Raw genomic sequence first — 19712 nt, 5'->3', positions numbered from 1 at the left:
ATGCTGGAATTGAGCGCCGGTGAATTTGGGAATGCCGGTAAGGACGACGTCATCAGGTTCTCCCAAGCGGAATGAACTAACTTTACTGTCCGTATTTTTTGCCAGTCCGTCAAAAGGCTCGCCGCGAAGTGAAAGTTATCCGGCCTGGGCGACGGGTAAAGGAGATTGGGTGTCTTGCACCACGCCCGACGGAGTAGTCGACGAGGATATGGACCTCCACCGAGGAGCTGTCTCCAGATACTCGTCCTGCCTCTACATTGGTTCGCCGAACGGATGGCAAAGAGAAAGGGACCAGAACGATTCGGCCATGCGTGGAAATTTAACGAGGGTCGAAAACTGTGACAACTTCGGGTCGACTTCTGCCAGCGGCTTTTCCAGTGCAATGGAGCGAGTCAAGGTGTTCATTGGAGTCTGTAAAAAAAATGCTTGCATCCGGGATGTATTCGGGACTGTGAGGCTGAGGTATTGGCTTCGTACGTGTCGATTTTCTCTTTCTTTCGAGGGCCTCGTGCGTTTGCAAAGCAGCCTAAAACTGAAAAAATGAACAAGAAGCCGGGTTTGCGATCGGCGATAAAACTGCGTTGTCCTAAAAGGGAGCCGCCAGCAGAGGGAATGTCCGGATTTGGATGTTTCTAAAAAAAAAAAAAAAAAAAAAACGTCCCGATTTGGAATATTCCATTCTAGGACGAGACGACTTGGACATTGTGACAGTTACCTGCTCTGGGCACCAAACCGTCAGAATTACCTATTATGCTAATCTATTAAATTCTGTCATGTCTTTTCCAAGTTTAATTAATCTTGCTCCCGCTATTTTCACAACTTTTTCTAGAATTCGTAGACGTAAAGAGCCCACCGAACGGAGCCCTTGTTCGCATGGTGATGGCTTCGGCCTAGAATTGGCCCGTTGGTGGGACGAGCTGTTTGCCCGTCGCGGCATCATCTACGCCGTCTTTGTTCTTGGATTAATCAGCGCGTGTATCCTGGGACCACTGAATCTTTCTCCTCATCATTCATATAAGAGCCCCCCTTACTGTGCGGCTCTTTCCCACTTACACGGTAACGCTCCTACACTTCTTACACAACAAGAACAACACCATGGCGGCTGCGCAGATTGATAACCATCTCGCCATCGCGGCGCCGGAAAAGGAGTCGATTGATCCGAAAGATGGCGTCTCGCCATCAGAGACGCTCGTTAGTGACCCCTCGGCTCCAAGAGAGCCGGTGCTGGAAAAGGCGGCTAAGCCTCCCTCTCCTCGCCCTGTCCACGGTGCCAAGGTGCGTTTTTCTTGGCTTCCTATCCCCAAGAACATAATGCCAACTACCTATCTGATCAAACATCTAGTGGGTCCTCGTCGTCGTCTCCCTCCTCGCCTCGTTCCTCCTCTACGCCCTCGACACCACCATCGTCGCGACCATCCAGCCCGCCATCGTCGACGCCTTTGGCCACGTCGACCTCGTACCCTGGCTGGGGGTCTCATTTGCGCTCGCCTCCGCCGCCAGCACCCTGATATGGTCTAAATCCTTTGGCCTCTTCTCCGCCAAGAGGCTCTTCCTCGGCGCTACCGCCCTCTTCATGGGCGCCTCGGCCCTCTGCGGCGGCGCCCCGACCATTACAGCCTTCATCGTCGGCCGCGCCCTCGCCGGCGTCGGCGGCACCGGCATGTACATGGGCCTCCTCACCCTCCTCTCCGTTAATACCTCCGACGCCGAGCGCCCGCGCTACCTTAGCCTCACCGGCTTCTGGTGGGGCATCGGCACCGTCCTGGGACCGGTCGTCGGCGGCGCCTTTGCGCAGAGCGCGGCAACCTGGCGCTGGGCGTTTTACCTGAACCCTTGCATCGGCGGCGTCGTCGCGCCCATTTACTTGCTCGTCCTCCCCAACTACCAGCCGATGCCGGGCGTGTCGCTGCGGGCGCGCCTCGCCAAGCTGGACTATGTTGGCGCGCTCTTATCCTCTAGCCTGTTCCTCTGTATTATGATGGCGATGAACTTTGGGGGTGTGCTCTGGCCGTGGCACGATGGTAGGAGTATTGCGCTCTTTATTCTTTCTAGTGTTTTGTTTGCTGCATTTTGCGTTCAGCAGTGCTTCTGCCTGCTGACCTCGCCTAGCGATCGCGTCTTCCCTATGCACTTCTTCCGAAACTTTGAGCTGGTTATCCTCTTTATTACTATGAGTAAGTACTAGAATCAGACCACTACAAAGCACCTTTATTAATAGAAACAGTGTTTGCGGCCTTTGGTACATTTATCACTATCTACTACCTCCCACTCTACTTTCAATTCACCCGAGGCGCCACAGCTCTTCAGACCTCTGTCCATATTCTGCCCTATATCCTCTGTCTCTCTGCCAGCGTCCTCATCAACGGTGATTTTATGGCCAAATTTGGCTACTACTATCCCTGGTATACTTTTGGATCCGCGTTGCAGCTAATCGGTGGTGCTTTGCTCTGTAAGTAAATTGCCTACATAAAAGATCTGTTGGCAGGCACGCCCAACTGTGGGTGACCTGACCTGACCTGGCCGCGCTGGCCTCCTCCTGATAAATTTCCTTCCTCTTCATCATCACACAATACACCTGCTTCCCTCTCTTTTGCTTGCCTTTGACCGGTCGTGATACTCACTCCCTCCCTTGATTCACCACAAGATCCCTCCCTCCCGAGTTTCACGCCAGTGAGTTGCTAACCAGCGTCGCCATGTCAGTCACCGCCGATGAACAAACCAGCAACGCCAAGATTTACGGTTACACAATCTTGCTGGGCGTCGGTGTTGGTTGCTACTGCCAAGCTGGCTTTCCCATCGCGCAGATGAAGGTAGCTGCTTCAGACATTGCCTACAGCGTGGGCTTCATGACTGTCAGCCAAATGCTGGGCATCGCCCTCGGCACGGGTATATCAGGCGCCGTCTTTGTCAACAAGGCCCATCAGGGTCTACAGCATCTGTTTCCTAATGCATTCGCTGAGGAGATTTCCTCGGCTGTCGCAGGTGTTGGCAGTGACCTTATTAACAAAGCCAGCAAAGAAGTCGCTGCAGCCGCCATCCACGTCATTGCTCTAGCCATCCAAGACGCCTTTATTCCTGTATTCGTAACAGGTGCCGTCTCCTTCTTGTGCAGCTTGGCTATGAAGAAAGAGAAGCTCTTTTGCTAGTATGGTTTAGATGGTACGCAATTTTCTCGTAATATGTCAGGCCTTATAAGCGTTGATTTGACATCTTGCAGTGCAATGCGAGGCGGGACATCTTTACTTCTTTTCCTTGATTTTCATTATTTCCCTATATTTAGTCTAATAGAACTTGCAAAGACCTCTTATTAAGAGCATGGTAATGCGGCTGTTCCTTAGAGTAAAGAAGATGCGAGCATACTAATCAGGTGACTTGAACGGATGACAGAAGAAATGCCGAGTAAGTGTCAGCTGTCGTAGTCAGTATACGAGCCTCCCGAAAAGGCCTGTAGAGTTTGTTGCATTTTTGTGACGATGCTCTTCGCACCTGCTAGCAAGAGGCGTGGCTGGTCTGCCATGCAGCCCTCGAGACGAATGATGAGTTGACTTAGGCGTTTGACGTGTAGCTCGATCATACTAGTAAGAAGGCTTGTACGCATTTTCGTTTTTTGAACGCTATATCTGCCGAATTGGAACACAGTGGGCACGGTGTCTGCAGACTGGCAGTGTGTCAATCGATGAACCAGCTCCGAGAGCATAAGTGCTAACTGGTTGATAGTTGTTATGACGAGTATAGGGCTCAAATCGTTAAGATCGCAGTTCGCACACGCTAGCAGGGTAGAGAATTGATCAGTTCCCTTGTCCACTGACAGAAACAGGGTATCGGTCGGGATGGTTTCTGTATCTGCGTTTCGCTGCAGGTTAAACTCATCCAGACCTTGCACCACAGCCGAGAGGCATTTACATCGACCACACGCACAGGAAGATGATCGCTCAATTATTTGATCTTGTGACGTGAGTGCTTTGTTCCTAGAGTGTAAATTTGCCTGGCCTAAAGGGCTCTCCCGCGGCGCTTGTGACGACACGTCATCACGTATGTGTGGAGAGGAGAGTTCGAATAGTTGAAGGCTCTCCTGATCAAGAAGCGAGATCTCATTGTCGTCTAGAGTATTGTCGTCTAGAATTTTGTCGAAATCATATGCGGAATTAGATTGATGTTGTAGCCGCGGTGTTGAATTGGGCACCGCGCTCAAATGTTTGGCTGGACACAAGGCAAATCCGCTTCCGCTAAGAGAAATGTCGGAGCAATATTTCTGCCGCTCCTGTGAAGTGCTGTTATCGTGTGTGGCTGGGACAGTATGGCGGTTGGACAGCTCCGAGGGCGGAACCGAAGTCGCGGGAGTAACATCCTGTCCACCCCAAGCATTATTTGTCCCAACAGAGGCTGGTATAGTGTTGAATCTTCCGTCATCGCACTCTGGCGAGTAGCCGCTGCGTGGCGAGACTGGTCGGCGTGAAGGAGCGTGGCGAGGATCCGAAATCTTGCGGCGGCGCTTCTTGCCCGGCCCAACCCCCGAGCTGAACGTATACGTGCAAGTGCTGAAGGACGCCAGACAGCGGTCACAAGCCTCCCCGGTGCCAAGGCATTTCAACTAAGGCTTTGTCAGTTCGGGGCCAACACAGGCAGGGGTGGTTTGCGCGGAGAACGCGGGCTCGGCATCGCGGGCTCGGCATCGCGGGCTCGGCATCGCGGCGCACCTTTTTCGCTCGGCAAAAGTCGCACGCCGTGCGCGAATATTGTGTGGAATCGGACGTGTGTGGATTCGGAGAAGATGTGACGTCGGGGGGTGTGATGATGCGTGGCTGCTGCTGGATGGGCTCGTCACATCGAAAGGCTGTAAACATGATGGGCGGATCGCACAACGTCGTCGGGGAGCTTCGGATCTTCCCAAGTACAGGTCTTTGGAAAGAAGAGTTCCCGATGGAAAAGTTGGAGCGTGGCGGGTAGTTAGCGGGCGGGCGCCGTGGGCCGTGGTTTTGCGTGGCAGGTGGGAAAGGTGGGAAAGATTGGTGGAAACGAGATGCCGCATTGAGGGGGCAATCAAGAGAAGAGTCAACAATCGAGGAAAGAGAACTGACAGAAGGGGCAAGGCGGTAACTACTAAGCTGCGGGCGGGCCCGAACAGTGGCGTTATGAGACTTAGGGCAAGATAGAGCACCAGCATTCGAATTGTGATGGGCGTGCTGGGCATCCTTGCAGCCTTGCGGATCGTCATGGTCAACAACGCTGTCGCCGTGGGTGGACTGGAGCACATGGGAAAAAGAAGTAGTCAAGTAGTCCACTTGTCCTCTCGCAGTGAAGGCGCATCTGGCCTGCAAATGCAGTCATCATGACCCCCACTGTCGATCACCGCGCAACTTACCCCATTTCATCCCAACTTGAAGCCTTTACATGCTGCGCCAAGCCTTGTTGTCTCTCTGTTGGCTGGCTCGCGACCTCGAGGTGACGGGCGAAGTCCTTGGTGGGCCGAAATGAGTGTGATCAACGCAGCTTGTTCCATATCACTCTACTTCCTTGCTGTAGGTGTTATGCACATCTTATAAGATGTGTCGCACTTCTCCAAGACTGTGTCTAAATATAACTCTAGAACTTTACAACCAGTCACTTCTTTCTGGCAAAATTATTCGGCTCTCGCTGGCACTTGTAGAAAGACTACAGGAGCCAGGTCTTTGACACGATACCAGTGGTCCAGTAATAGTAGGATCCCGCTGAGAGGCATCGATACTGCCTAGCTGTTATTTGGCATGGTTGTTCGGGATGATGCCAGCCAGGAATCTCGTATGGGCAGCTAGTTACCGTTAGTAATGACTGCAAAGCTTCGGACGGCAAATCCCATAGTCAGTGGAGAACTAGCAAGGAAATGGCGCACATCATTGCTATTTATATCAAAACGAACTGCAGACTCTGAGTGATATAAGGCTGCTTGACCCCCTACTCTTCCTTCTGAGCCGTGGGCCAAGTAGTTCGCCGACGGGCCCGCACGTAGCAGTTCAACGGGCGGATCACCAAGAATTCGGCATCATACTGCATCGGCTCCGTCGACGCGTCCTCAAACTCGTACCTGTACACCAAGTTGGCCAGCGCGAGCTTGGCCTCGAGCTTGGCCACGTTGAATCCCACACAGCCTCGCGGGCCCGCCGCAAACGGCGTGAATGCCAGTCGGTGCCTGTCCGGCCTGCCTGCGCCGCCGCCTCCACCCCACCGGTCCGGGTCGAACCGCTCTGGATTCTCCCAGTGATCCTTGTTCTTGTGGATCGAGGGAAACGTGGGGATAACGACGGCGCCCGCGGGAATCTGCCACCCGCCCGGCACAATCACGTCCCGCTTGGTGTTGCGTGCTGTCTGGAACGATGGGTTGTGCAGCCGGTGCGTCTCCTTGATGAAGCAGTCTAGGAACGGCAGCGCGTTGATCTCGTCATACGCCCAGGCCTTGTCTGCGGTGCAGCCGTTGTCAACCAGTTCCTGTACAAGCCTCTCCTGGTTGCCTGGGTACTTGGTCAGGGCATACACCATCCAGGACAAAAGAGACGAGCTCGTGACGAAGCCAGCGCCGATGAGCACGACAATGTTCGTGAGACGATACTCTGGTGGCAGCTTCTCCCCATTCTCATCGACGGCACGCTTCAGATAGTCGGCGATGCAGGTCGAGTTGAGCGCAGCAGTCTGAATCGGCGCGTCTTTGCCGTCACTGCCCGGCTCCGCGTTGTCAATGGCTGCGTCGACCAGGGCCCACGCCCGCCGCTTGACTTCGGCCAGGCGCTTGTGATTGCCAAACGGCAAGTACTTGTACCATTGCGGACTCAGCGACGTCTTCTTCATCAGAGACATGTACTCCCCCAGCAGGTGGATGATTTCGTGCACCGGGGTGTCAATGTTGTTGAAGTGGCCCACGTCGAGCCCCAGCACGATGCGGTAGATAATTTGCCCGGCGAGCTTGAACATGTACTGATACACGTGGAACGCCTTTCCTTGACGGTCCAGCTCATCAAACACGGAGAAGGACTCTTCAATCGCTTGCTGCATGTTGCCCGCGTACTGACGGACCGCATTGGGCGTCATGCTCGGTGGGATGAACTTGTGAGCGATGTGAAGGGCGGACGAAGATGTGTCGCACATGAAGAGTGCAGTTTCATCGCGCATATAGTACAGTGGATGTGAAGGATCTGAGGTCATCTTTGTAAAATAGTCGCTTTCGCTCAGAGCTGCTTCAGACACGCGCGGGTCATTGGTTAAATAGTTTATCGTGCCCATGTTGGTTGTCTTGATGACGCTGCCGAATTGAAGGAACAGGCGATCATGGTTTCCCATGTGGTCCGGGTAGATCTCAAAATGATTGCCAAAGATTGGCAGCTCTCGGGGTGCATATGGTTCCCTGATTGGACAACCGTCGACTTTCAAGCCGATCGACCTCGCCGTTGCAATGACATCGGCAATCGTGAGAAGCGTATCCGATCCATGTAGGGTTATACCTACAATTATCAGTGAATGCTTTCATGAGAAAATGTTCACTGGTACTAAGTACCTTTAGGGTCGCAAATAGCAAAGATACCCGCGAGGTCGGACTTGAGATGATCAACATCGTCCGACGGCTGTACCTCAATCTTTGCGCTCTGGCTTCGGACTGTGCCGAAAAGGTGGAATTGCTTATACACCATTTTAACCGCTTTTTCAATAGTGCAATACGAGGGCTTGCTCAGGTATACTTGTCCTTGTACGCGGCATAATATGATGGCTGGTCTTGAGCCTCTGCGTAAACCCAAGGCTGCAAAATCCATTTTGGGCACTACTTCACATTATTCCGACTACGGGACTTTCCCTTTCGGGTGTTTTATTAGCTCAACTCCAAATATCGCCATGCATCCTACTGCTAAGTTACGGCGACGATGATTATAGTATGACGGCCAAAGTAACATCATCATTTCCTGGGCAAAGCTCGGCCATGATTCACAGTAATCGTACCGAGTATACACTTGAGCAGGTCGCGGAGGCCAATTCACCAGAAAATGCCTGGATTGTGATTCATGGAAAGGGTGCGCATACATCAATCAATCCGGATATCATGAAAGACTAACATTATCAGTGTACAATGTCTCGAGCTACCTGGATGACCACCCAGGTGGCCGCGACGTTCTATTGGAGCTGGCAGGCGGCGATGCCACAAACGATTTTGACTTTGTTGGCCATTCCAAATCAGCGTCGAAAGCCATAGCTGAGTTTGAAGTCGGAGATGTGGCTGGCTTCGTTTGTTTCCCTATTCTCAGAGGTCCGTTGTCGATTTTCCTAACAATTGACTTAGACTGTGCCCGCGAAACGGGAGGCTAGGCAACAACTGATGGAGCCAGAGACAAAGCCACAGAAGCCCGAGAGAACAGTACTGTCACACTTCGGAAATCGTACTGCGGCACGAGACTGGGCCCCTCTATTCTTTCTTCTAATCACGGCTCTTTACTGGGCCCTTCACGAAAAAACTCGACTTTCTGAACTGTTGAATGGCGCTCCCTTGAACCTTGTCCTGTCGCTTTCACTTATAACAGCTGCGCTGATGTTCAGTGGGCGGAGCTACTGGCACAGCCTGTTCCACTACAGAGGCGTCTTTGAGTATCCGCCACATTACACTGTACTGTAATACGGGCACTATTCAGAGGAACAAGGGAGAAGCCAGACGGTTTTGGATATTCGATGGCTCTCTTATTTAGTCTTTATTGATGTGGCTGGATCGAGGGCCTGACTGGCTGGAATTTCGGATACGGGACTATACAGTTGAAAAAAAAAAGGAAAACAATCTTCAAGTGGACAATTCGTCGTAAGATTCATTTATTACGCCTATTTAAGATTTGTCAACTCCTAAGATGATGTGGATTTCTTAGACTGCATTTACAAAAGAGGAAACAGACATAAACAGAAAACTGGCTCTTTCCGGACTTTACTATATTTAAATAGGGTTTTCCTGAGATGATGTCTTACGCGCCACATCCTACCAAATCATTATGCATACATTTTTCCTGGGTCCAACCGCCGTTGGCTACGACGCTCTCTGGGGCTCGCTGGTACGAAATGGAACAGCAAAAGCCATCGGCGCCGTGAAAGCCGCGGGCACTCTCCCGGACGGCAGCCCGCTTCGACTGGTGTACACGGCACTGCCTGGTATTGACAAGCTGCTCATATCACCCGTCATCTTCTACGACGCCCTCATGCGCGATCAGAACCCAACTTTTCGGTCTCTTCTTGTGAGCCTCTTTGGCACGATGCAGACAACATCGTTCTGCATGGTGGCCGCGGGTTGGATCTTTGGATTGCCGCGCTGGGGCACGATTCTGTACGTTGAGCAACTCAATGGCTTTAACAAAAAGCGGCGAATAATTGCTAACCCCCCATGATATAGGGGACCGCTATTCTGGGGTGTTGTAAATCAAAGCTACGGTGCCGCGTTTATATATCCCCTGTACCTCTTCGCGCATACACATCACGCTGCAACAGCCACCAGGAGCACCCACATTGCTGCCATGACGCCAGTGGATGCGGAGGCGTTGTTGTACACTTCCATCCTTGCGGGATTGCTTCCAGTCTGGCTGCTCTGGCCCGCCTTCGTACCATGCTCGACTGCAACGAGGCAGTTTCTCATTGCATCTTACCGTCTGAGCCCCATCATCATGGGCCTCGCGCAACCGCTGTTTGCGAAGGCCATTAAGATGCTGAGTCGGAAACCACTGGAAAAGGGCACGACGCGCTCGCTCGTACAAGCCTCTCTATATACTTCGGGGTTGTTCTCGGCAGTAGGACACTGGTATGCCATCGCTTGTGCGGTATCGTCACCTGCAGTCACTCTATCGGGAATATTTTGGCCCAGGGCCACAGATACTACGGGTGCCTCTTCCAAAGACATCATTGGTCTTGACTGCCACAAATTCCTCCAAAACGACTTTTGGGTCATCCTTGCCGGATTTGTACCATTTTCGTCGGCGCTTCTCTGCAAGGCGTCCAACAGCGCTGATTCAACAGATGGCGCTTCAATTTTCACCCTTGTTAAGAAATGTATGCTTCGCACAAAGGGAGATTTTCTGTATCTGGGAGGTCTAGCTACTATGTTTTCCCCAGGAACGCTGCTGGCGTGGTCCATGGCTGCGACAGTCTGAAAAATAAACGAAAACCCTGTTCCAATACTCCATTTAGGATATTAGAGAAACCCCCAAAGAGATATTTTTTTTCCATCTTAATCTCTATTGCGGCACACATATCTACAAGTCAATTTATGTCTCAAAACATACTTCGCGGCTTCACTCCGAGGGCCCTGTGCAGCGCCTGCTGGCTGCTGCTTTCTGCCGCTGCCCACTCAATGTCCCGAACCAGTCGTTTTACTTCATCGGGCTTCGCAGGCACAGCATGACCCCCAGAATGCTGAAAAACCCTTGCCGTGTTGCGGTCGCACATACTCATGACCACGAGGGACTGCTCCACCATGGCAGAGTGGTCTCGCTCTCCCGTGTAGTGCACAGTCGGCATCCTGATTCGCGCCTCAGTCAACGATGGGTGGAGGAGTCGAGGCACCTTGTCCGCCTGGCGGTGCTTGAAGAAGGCAATGTCATAATCGGGCGTAGTGGCTCCGATCTTGCGGGCAATGTTGAACGTGGTGGCTAGGTAGTCGACAAAGCCTTGCTGCTGTCGCGGAAGTTTCGTCGATATGTGGTCTGGGAAGTCGGACATGGCGTCGTATTTCTCTGTAATGAGATACTCAATCATTGGCAGACAGTACTGTGCGTCCGGAGAGAACCCTGCGACCGAGGATAGGAGAACAGCGAAGCCAAAGGGGGGGGGGCTCATTGGCACATCGCGACTGATGATCAAGGATGTAGGAAGCGGCCAGAGAGGCACCTTGGCTGAAACCGATGACACCATCAAATGGACCGCAATCTTGCATCATGTTGTCAAGGTCATCAAGAGCGACACGTATGTCACTCGGAGAATATCCAGTAGTGTATGAATAGAAGGGTCCAGGGTAGTGCGAGGCCATGCCCGGGCCGCGTTCTCGTGTGAAGGCACCGTCGAAGAAAACTATCTCATATTCGTGTTCCAAGGCTCTGATGACAGGGTTTAATTGGACTCGTAGGATATCCGAGGATGAACCCACGCCGTGAAGAGCCAAAAGTCTTTTCATTTTGTTGATCTTTTCATACTCCTGCTGTTGTTGCCGGCAGTAACTGGGAGGGAAGTAGAGGTCGAGAATGTTTCCCAAGTCTTTGCACAAGTAGACATTACTTTACTACGTGTGATGAAATGCAGAACCTTTATTTTACCAAATTCGGAAACTTTTTATGCCTCCATTGAGAATATCTACTTCGGAGCCTTTTCTCACGTCATACAGCCGTCGTCACAACTTCCTACAATCAGGGACCCGAAGGCACTGGGGAAAATGTAAGCACTAAGACAGCTGTGACTGAGATGAATGAAAAGGAAGTTTTCAATTAAAATATTTCCCATGTGGGAAAGTGGGAAACCACATGTCCACTCTGATACAGGGTCCCGGCACTTGCAGCCTTGCCTGTTTCGGGTACTTGCGGCGAGCCACATTTGACAGGTGAAGGTGGTTCGAATGATGTGCAATGAAAACGGATGCAATCTTGCCTATGGTGAAGCAAGTAGATAGATTCACCTTTGACTTTTTTTCTCTAGTATCACTCAAGTCCTCTACAGTTACACCGTCTTCACCACACTTACACGACGTATACAAGATGGTATATCAAACGACACCCGCTGCCGCGGGCAACTCCAAGGCCGACAACTGCCCTGATGACCCCATTGTTATTGTCGGTGCGGCCTGCAGATTGGCGGGTGAAGCATCTTCTCTAGACAATTTATGGAACATGATGAAGAACTCGCGGACCGCACATGCTAAAGTGCCAAAGGAGCGCTGGGATGCGGACGCTTGGTACCACCCAGACCCTGACCGAAAAGGCTCTGTAAGTTTCATACAAAATACGATAATCTTAGCTCATTATGAATCAAGTTAAATACTACGCATGGCTTCTTCCTGGAGCAAGACATTGCTGCATTCGACGCCCCATTCTTTACTATCAACGCTAAGGAAGCCGCCGGCATGGATCCGGCAAAGAGGCTGCTACTAGAAGTGGCCTACGAGACGTTTGAGAATGGTGAGTAACGGTACTTCTGGCGTTTTCACAAAAGGGATATCCACTAACGCACTCCAGCCGGCATGCCCTTGGAAAAAATTGCCGGATCAAAGACTGGTGTATATGTCGGCAGCATGACTAGCGACTATGAAGACTTGTCGACGCGCGAAATATACGATGAGCCACACATGGCCGCCGCGGGAAGCAGCGAGGCTATGACCGCCAACCGCGTATCCTGGTTCTTTGATCTTCGCGGGCCGAGCTTGACGCTGGACACGGCCTGCTCCTCTAGCCTCTACGCCTTGCACCTGGCCTGCCAGTCACTACGACTCGGCGAAACCGACATGGTACGTTGATTTCCCATTTCTTCTTACCAACATTCTTATTCTAAAACTCTGGATAGGGTCTCGTGGCTGGCGTCAGCGTGATACTGCACCCCAACTTCATGCAGCAGCTGGTGGCCATGCACATGCTCAGCCCGGACGGCATCTCCCACACCTTTGACGACAGGGCCAACGGGTACGGCCGGGGCGAGGGCATCGGCGCGCTAGTCGTCAAGCGCCTAAGCGACGCCCTTCGCGACGGCGACACGATCCGCGCCGTCATCCGCGGCGTGGGCTCCAACGTCGACGGCAAGACGCCTAGCGTGACGATGCCGAGCGCCGAAGCACAGGCAGAGCTGATCAGAGAGGTATACAAGCAGGCCAAGCTGCCCATGGCCTCTACGCCTTATGTTGAACTACACGGCACAGGAACGCCGGTTGGTGTAAGTGGGCTCCTGCTGGCTGCCCGTACTCACCACAAAAGGACATCGCTGACGGTTGGACACAGGACCCCATCGAGCTGTCCGCCATTGCCGCCACCTTTGGCGCCGCCGCACCGCCGGACCAGCCCGTATACGTCGGCAGCATCAAGCCCACCGTCGGCCACACAGAAGGCTGCGCCGGCCTCGTGGGCGTCTTCAAGGCTATGCTGTCGCTGGAGCGCGGCGTGCTCCTGCCCACGGCCGAAGTGCGCACCGTCAACCCCCGGCTGCGGCTGGCCGACTGGAACATTGCGCTGCCCCCGGCGACCATGCCGTGGCCCGCCGGCGCGCCGCGCCGCGTCAGCGTCAACTCGTTTGGCTTTGGCGGCGCCAACGCGCACGTCATCCTCGACGGCGCGTCCGCGTACCTGCGCGAGCGGGGACTGCCAGGGCACGCGTCAGATGAGAGCCTGGCCGAATCCATGGGACTGCATGGGAGCAGCAAGCCACAGGTGAAGCCGCAGCAGACGCTGTACCCGCTCAGCGCACGCGACGAGGCGGGCGTCGCGCGGACGGCCAAGGCGCTCGGTGCCTACCTGGAGACTCAAAAGGACAGGTACGGCGCGCATGATCTAGCCAGCCTCGCGCATACCCTGTCGTTCCGGCGTTCCGAGCTAGAATGCCGCTCATTTGTCGTGACTGAGTCCGTCAGTGATCTGGCGCACAAGCTCGCCGCCCCGAGCACCTCGATGCCGCGCGCCGCGCGCCGCTCCGCCAAGCACAACCGCCTCGCCTTTATCTTCACCGGCCAGGGCGCGCAGTGGGCCGGCATGGGCCGGCAGCTCTATGGCCAGTTCGACGCCTTTACGCAGAGCATCGTGCGGAGCAGCCGCTGCCTCGCAGCCCTGGGCTGTCCCTTCGGCCTGGAGGCAGAGCTGCAGCGCACTGAGCACAGCCTGATTGAGACGGCCGAGGTCAGCCAGCCCATGTGCACGGCGGTGCAGCTCGCGCTCGTCGACCTGCTGCGCGACTGGGGCGTCGTCCCCGGCGCCGTCGTGGGCCACTCGAGCGGCGAAATCGCCGCGGCGTACGCGGCGCGGCGCCTGACGCACGAGGACTCGGTCACGGTCGCGTACCTGCGTGGTGTGTACTCCGGGATGGTGTCCAAGGGCGGCCGCGTGGGCGCTATGCTCGCGGCGGGCATTTCCGAAGCCGAGGCTGAAACGTACCTCAAGGACGTGCCGGCGGGCAGCGTCGTCGTGGCGTGCGTCAACAGCCCCAAGAGCGTCACGCTGTCGGGCGACGCGGATGTCGTGACGCAGCTCGAGGCGACCATTGCGGCCGACGGCAAGTTTGCGCGGAAGCTGCGCGTCATGACGGCGTATCACTCGCCACACATGCAGAGCGTCGCCGACAGCTGCCTGCAGGCCATGCGCGACGCCGGCGTGGGCCAGATCGCCCAGACGGGCGCCGAGGATGTGAGCATTCCCATTTTCTCGTCAGTAACCGGCGAAGTCATTGACCCGGTCGAGCTTGATCCCACGTACTGGATCCGCAACATGTGCGGGACGGTGCGCTTCTTCCCTGCCGTGACCAATCTCCTCGCCGGCAACCTCGCACAGTCTTTGAAACGGCGCACCGCCGGCCGGAAACCGGCCGTGAAGTGGGACGCGATGGTCGAAATTGGCCCACACTCGGCGCTCAAAGCGCCGCTGGTGCAAATCATGGAAGAGCTGGACAGCAAGCTCCCGACACAGCTTCCCTACACGTCGCTCCTGGTCCGCAAAGAAGACGCCGTCGCCACCGCCCTGGCGGCGGCGGGCGCGCTGTGGTCGGCGGGCGTCAAGATCGCGCTGGACAGGGTCAACAGACAATCGGCGTCGTCCGCGCATGTCGTGGCGACGGACCTTCCCGCGTACGCGTGGAACCACGACAAGACGTTTTGGCACGAGGCGCCGGCGACACGCCGGCAGCGGCTGCAGAGCCGCCCGCGGACCGACCTCCTCGGGGCGCCGGTAGAGAACCAGAACCCGCTCGAGCCGCAGTGGCGCAACCACCTGCGCGTCCGCGAGAGCCCGTGGGCCCAGGACCACAAAATCACTGGCACGATTCTGTACCCCGGCGCTGGGATGCTCATCATGGTGATGGAGGCGGTGGCGGACATGGCTCGTGGCCAGGCCGCTACCCCCGTACAGGGCATCGAGTTCCGCAACGTCCGCTTCGAAAAGGGCCTCGTCATTCCGCAAGAGGGTGCTACGGAAACCATTCTGCGCATCCAGCTTCCTCAGAGCAGCGGTCCTTCGCCAGCGCCGCACTCGTTTGCCATCTTCTCGAGGATCGGCGACGCGCCGTGGGTCAAGAACTGTCATGGCCGCTTTCACATTCTTCATGCGAACAGTGAGGCTGCCGAGACAACAGCCGCTGAGGAAACGACGTCAACGCTGGAGTGGAAGCGCCACATTGACAAGTTCCACGCGGCGCAGCAGAGCAATGCGATCCCGGTCGACGTCGGCAAGCTGTACACCAAGTTACACGGCGTTGGCATGCAATATGGCCCGACGTTTCAGAACGTCACCGAGTTGAAGACGGTCCCTGACGGTGAGCTCTGCTACGGCGCCGTCAAGATCCCCGACACCAAGAGCGTAATGCCTTTTGAGTATGAATTCTCTCACCTCATCCACCCTGCGACTCTCGACGCCATCTTCCACCTCATCGTGGTTGCAGTTGCCGGCGGCGCGAGTCTCACCGAAGCGGCGGTGCCCTCCATGCTGGGAAAGCTGTACATTTCATTTGACCTACCGCAAGGGCCTGGCCAAGAGTTTGTCGGCTATGCGGAGCGAGTTCACCGCCGTGATGGCAAGCTCTGCGCTGACCTCGTGGTCTCGGACGGGGCCTGGCAGAAGCCAAAGGTTACAGTCCAAGGCCTCATTATGACACGGGTATCGTCTGATTCCGACACCCTGGCGCATCCTGGACAAGGTGCCGTTGCCAAGAAGACTACCACCTTCGACTGGAAAGTCGACCCGGGCTTCTTTGCTCAGATCTCGTCAACGGGTTCATTGGCAAACGTGTCTAGCCTTAAAGACTGGCTAGAGCTCGAGTGCCACAAGTCTACCAACCTCAGCGTCGTGTTCATCGGTCAAACGCTAGCCGAGCAGACTATCGACAAACTGCTCCCGTTCTTAGATAGCACATCTCACTATCGAGGCATCTCACATCTTACCATTACCGATATATCCAAAGACGCGCTCGAATTATGGAAGACAAAGACTACCTTGGCTGATACTCCGATCAATTTCGTGACCGAGAGTGGGTGGACAGAATCCAGCCAATCTTACGACATAGTGATAGTCGGCGCGGCACAGAGCCACCAGAGCGAAACACTTCACACCTATCAGACTAAACTCAACACAGGCGGTCGAATTGTTGTCCTTGGGTCGGACGTAAAAGTACAAGTCTTTAACAGTTTTAATGGAGTGAATGGAGATACATCTACGAACAGCCATTCCGGTGTTGGCAAGGACTTCTTGAAGCTGCACTTTGGTGAAAGTACTCCATTGGCAGTTTACACGGAGAAAAGGCAACAGACTCCCATCGAAGGGGAGCTTCTGCTACTGGTTCCGTCCATCACGGATACGTCACCGGGTGTCAGCTCGATTCTGGACCAGTTGAACAAATGCGCAGTAGCAACTCGTCTAGCCGAGCTGAAGGATGCCACCTTGCTACAAAGCGGGACAGTTCTTTGTTTGCTCAGTGGCAGCCTCGTCAATCGCTGGACGAGCGAAGAGTTCCAACACTTCCAGACTCTGATCTCTTCTGCCAGCCGTCTTTGCTGGGTTACAAGCGGCGCACAAATGCTGCAGCCATCCCAGAAGGGTCTCGACGCTAGCGGTGTTTCTGGCTTGCTTCGGGTACTACGAAATGAATTCCCTCAGGTTGCGCTGTCTCATCTCGACTTGTCCTTTGACCCCAACGCTGCAGATGAAAAAGGCGCGAAGTTTGTCGTGGACGTCCTCCATCACATTCTAAGCCTTGTGGCAGAGGGCGAGCTTCCTGAGCTGGAGCTTGCTGAGCTGGATGGTAATATTTTCATCCCTCGCGTTGTTGAGGACAATGGAATGGACCTGGAGGTAGCTCTGTCCACAGGCAACGCACCACCGGTAGTTCAAGAGCTCAGCGGATGCGGGCCACTTGGATTGATAAAGCCTCAGTCTAAGGGAGACAAGTTTTGCTGGCAAGCGGATAAATTGGCCTATGAAACTCTCTTAATCGATAATGTGGAAGTGGCGGTGTCAGACATATCAATTTATCCCTTTGCAACCAGCTCTAATGTTGCAACTAAGTTGTTAGGGAGTCTTATCACCGGTACCGTCCGCAGTTGTGGTATAAATGTGAGCAATATGAAATCTGGAGATAACGTGGTCGTCCTTGGGCTGCCTAGCTGCCAAACCGTTGTCAGACAACACCACTCTCTAGTTTTCAAAGTCCCGGCCGCAGGTTCACAATCTGCCGCGAGGTTATGGATTGAGCTTATGGTGACCTTTATTCTCGAATACGTCACCCACTTGGCCGCCGGAGAGACGATCCTGGTCCAAGACGCTGACAGCCTTTTGGGCCACGCCATTATCGCGAGAGCCACCAAAGAATACGGCGCGCAGGTCCACGCCACCGTTTCCAACACGGAACAAAAGATTGCAGTAATTCACCGAACCGGACTCGGGCCAGACTCGGTTACGGTACACCCCCCCGGGACAGGCTCCTCTTTGCTGTTTTCGCACCTTTTGGAAAAGACGCAGGGCATGGGTATCGACGTCGCTGTTCAGGCAGGGCACGGCTTGATACTTGATGAAGACGCCGCCATTTGCCTCGCTGAACTTGCTCGAGTGGCCATTGTTTTGCAGCCTGACCAAGCAACACCGCCACTCCCTGCACTTGGAGGCAATGTGACTTGGGCGACGGTTGATCCCGTGCGTATTCTAACAGAGCAACCACGCTGGCTGGCAAAGCTACTCAGCCGGATAAGCCAAGCGATCCCCGCGCCTTCTGACTTTCAGTCTGGCCTCACATTTTCTGTGACGGAACTTGACAAGGCGGTCGAAGCCGCTGAATCAGGCAGTCCTCGTGGCCTGGTTTCGATCAGCCTAGTCGATGGAATAAACGGTGCCGGACCGAGCGTCCGTGTCATTCCGCCTGCACCGCAGATGCCCAAGCTTGACAAAAACGCCACGTATATCATGGCAGGCGGACTGGGCTCGTTGGGCCTTAGAATCGCGGAATTGATGGCGAAGAACGGAGCGACGCATCTGGTCTTCCTCTCTCGCTCTGGCGGAAATCACCACAACGGCAAGCTAAGCACGCTTCATGCGCTCGGATGCGTTACCCTAGTGCTTGCCTGCGACGTGACTTCGGAAGAAAGCGTGCAGGCTATGGTCCAGGAAGTAGAGAAGATAGGGCGACCTATTAAGGGTATCATTCAGTGCGCTATGGTACTTCAGGTAAGTAATGGATTCTTATTTAGATCTGCTAGACTGAATTATAAATACTAATAACTAGAAATAGGATAGCTTATTTGATAAGATGAGCTATAAGCAGTGGCAGACGGCCTTTAAGCCTAAAGTCGATGGTAGCTGGAACTTACACTCGGCTCTTCCTAGCGATATGGCCTTTTTTATTATGCTTTCTTCTGTTGTGTCGGTCATTGGCAACGTCGCCCAGGCAAACTACGCAGCGGGCAACTCGTACATGGACGCCCTCGCCCGGTACCGTCGGTCTCTGGGCATGGCTGGCACCTCGATCAATGCCGGGCTGGTGGCGGACTCTGATCACACGATTGACGGCACGAGCATGAAGGATTATCTGGAACGCTTTAAGCACATGGCCAGCGTCAGCACGACGCTGTCTGAGCTGGATGTGGCGGTCGCTGCTGCTATGCGGGGTACGGTCGGAAACGGCGACACGAAGACGTCGTCGCAGTTTGTCTTTTGCATGACGGACTCGCTGGAGCCCGCGGGAGTGGATTTTTGGGCCGGCGACGCCAAGTTCATCCACCGGGTGTTGCGGGAGAGCACGGACGCGGAGTCGGGGGCGGACGGGGGACAAGAGATTAGCGTGGCCGTGGTCCTCGCAGCAGCGACGGCGCGAGAGGATTGCCAGGTCGCGATCCAGGATGTTATCAAGAAGCTCCTGGCTCCCGGATTGGGGGTGCAGCCGGGGGATATTGATGTAGAGCGACCGCTGTACGAGCTTGGAGGTACGTTGCCATTAGCGCTTGATGCCTTTGTCTAAAAAAATCGCGGGGCTAACGACATGTTTGTAGTTGATTCTTTTAAAGCGGTCGAGGTTCGCAACCAGATTTTCCGTCAGTTGAAGTGTGACGTGTCGGTGTTTGAAATCTTGAGCCCCAACTCGTTGACGTATCTGGCGGAGCAGCTGGTGTCGCGGAGCCCACTGGTACCAGCAGAGCTCATTATAAACAACTGATGCATTCCTCGAGGCCTCTTACCTGGGCTTTCAATCAAAAGGAAATAGTCGAATAGATTGTTAGGGTAATGTGGAGTTTGCTGTCGGGAAAAGCAATTGGGTTATTGTTGACGTGGTTTACTAGGGCGATTTTAGTATTAACATGATGGCTGTTTACATTTCTACAAGACGTGATTAAAGTAATCGCGAAATGAATAATTGTAACATGAATTGAAGCTTGTCCATCTGAAACAGGTGTGCTGTGCAATCGAATTGACTGCGAATATCTAACTAGCACGTGCTGCTACTGGTACTGCCACTGGTCCCGCTGTATTCATCACCTAGAAATGGGCTCCTGTGGTGCTCGTGCTATGATGGATCTT

The 19712-nt window shown here is 54.3% G+C and overlaps 7 protein-coding genes across 7 annotated transcripts; 5 read left to right on the top strand and 2 right to left on the bottom strand.

The window, feature by feature from the left end:
• Nucleotides 1-544, top strand: CCM_00609 (uncharacterized protein; the record flags this gene model as incomplete). Its single annotated transcript, XM_006665769.1, has 2 exons — nt 1-37; nt 117-544. The coding sequence occupies 2 exons, from the start codon at nt 1-3 to the stop codon at nt 542-544; spliced, it is 465 nt and encodes a 154-aa protein (XP_006665832.1).
• A 551-nt stretch (nt 545-1095) lies between these two features.
• Nucleotides 1096-3146, top strand: CCM_00608 (efflux pump antibiotic resistance protein, putative; the record flags this gene model as incomplete). Its single annotated transcript, XM_006665768.1, has 4 exons — nt 1096-1275; nt 1343-2174; nt 2225-2449; nt 2701-3146. 4 exons carry the CDS (start codon nt 1096-1098, stop codon nt 3144-3146), a joined length of 1683 nt encoding a protein of 560 aa, XP_006665831.1.
• A 2785-nt stretch (nt 3147-5931) lies between these two features.
• Nucleotides 5932-7655, bottom strand: CCM_00607 (Cytochrome P450; the record flags this gene model as incomplete). Its single annotated transcript, XM_006665767.1, has 2 exons — nt 5932-7469; nt 7523-7655. 2 exons carry the CDS (start codon nt 7653-7655, stop codon nt 5932-5934), a joined length of 1671 nt encoding a protein of 556 aa, XP_006665830.1.
• Nucleotides 7656-7939: 284 nt separating this feature from the next.
• Nucleotides 7940-8626, top strand: CCM_00606 (Cytochrome b5; the record flags this gene model as incomplete). Its single annotated transcript, XM_006665766.1, has 3 exons — nt 7940-8030; nt 8081-8241; nt 8297-8626. 3 exons carry the CDS (start codon nt 7940-7942, stop codon nt 8624-8626), a joined length of 582 nt encoding a protein of 193 aa, XP_006665829.1.
• A 361-nt stretch (nt 8627-8987) lies between these two features.
• On the top strand, nt 8988-10133 carry CCM_00605 (uncharacterized protein; the record flags this gene model as incomplete). Its single annotated transcript, XM_006665765.1, has 3 exons — nt 8988-9227; nt 9252-9316; nt 9383-10133. 3 exons carry the CDS (start codon nt 8988-8990, stop codon nt 10131-10133), a joined length of 1056 nt encoding a protein of 351 aa, XP_006665828.1.
• A 121-nt stretch (nt 10134-10254) lies between these two features.
• CCM_00604 (DUF341 domain protein) lies at nt 10255-11152 on the bottom strand (the record flags this gene model as incomplete). Its single annotated transcript, XM_006665764.1, has 2 exons — nt 10255-10769; nt 10825-11152. The coding sequence occupies 2 exons, from the start codon at nt 11150-11152 to the stop codon at nt 10255-10257; spliced, it is 843 nt and encodes a 280-aa protein (XP_006665827.1).
• Nucleotides 11153-11726: 574 nt separating this feature from the next.
• CCM_00603 (Beta-ketoacyl synthase) lies at nt 11727-19350 on the top strand (the record flags this gene model as incomplete). The annotated part of the gene is made up of 8 exons (XM_006665763.1): nt 11727-11954; nt 12002-12146; nt 12204-12472; nt 12529-12891; nt 12957-16950; nt 17347-18365; nt 18430-19120; nt 19187-19350. The coding sequence occupies 8 exons, from the start codon at nt 11727-11729 to the stop codon at nt 19348-19350; spliced, it is 6873 nt and encodes a 2290-aa protein (XP_006665826.1).
• Nucleotides 19351-19712: the final 362 nt, after the last annotated feature.

Source organism: Cordyceps militaris, assembly GCF_000225605.1.
Source record: "Cordyceps militaris CM01 unplaced genomic scaffold CCM_S00001, whole genome shotgun sequence".
In the NCBI taxonomy this organism is placed as follows: Eukaryota; Fungi; Ascomycota; class Sordariomycetes; order Hypocreales; family Cordycipitaceae; genus Cordyceps; species Cordyceps militaris.
Note: the sequence above shows the minus strand (reverse complement) of the source record. Positions and strands in the feature narration are given on the sequence as shown.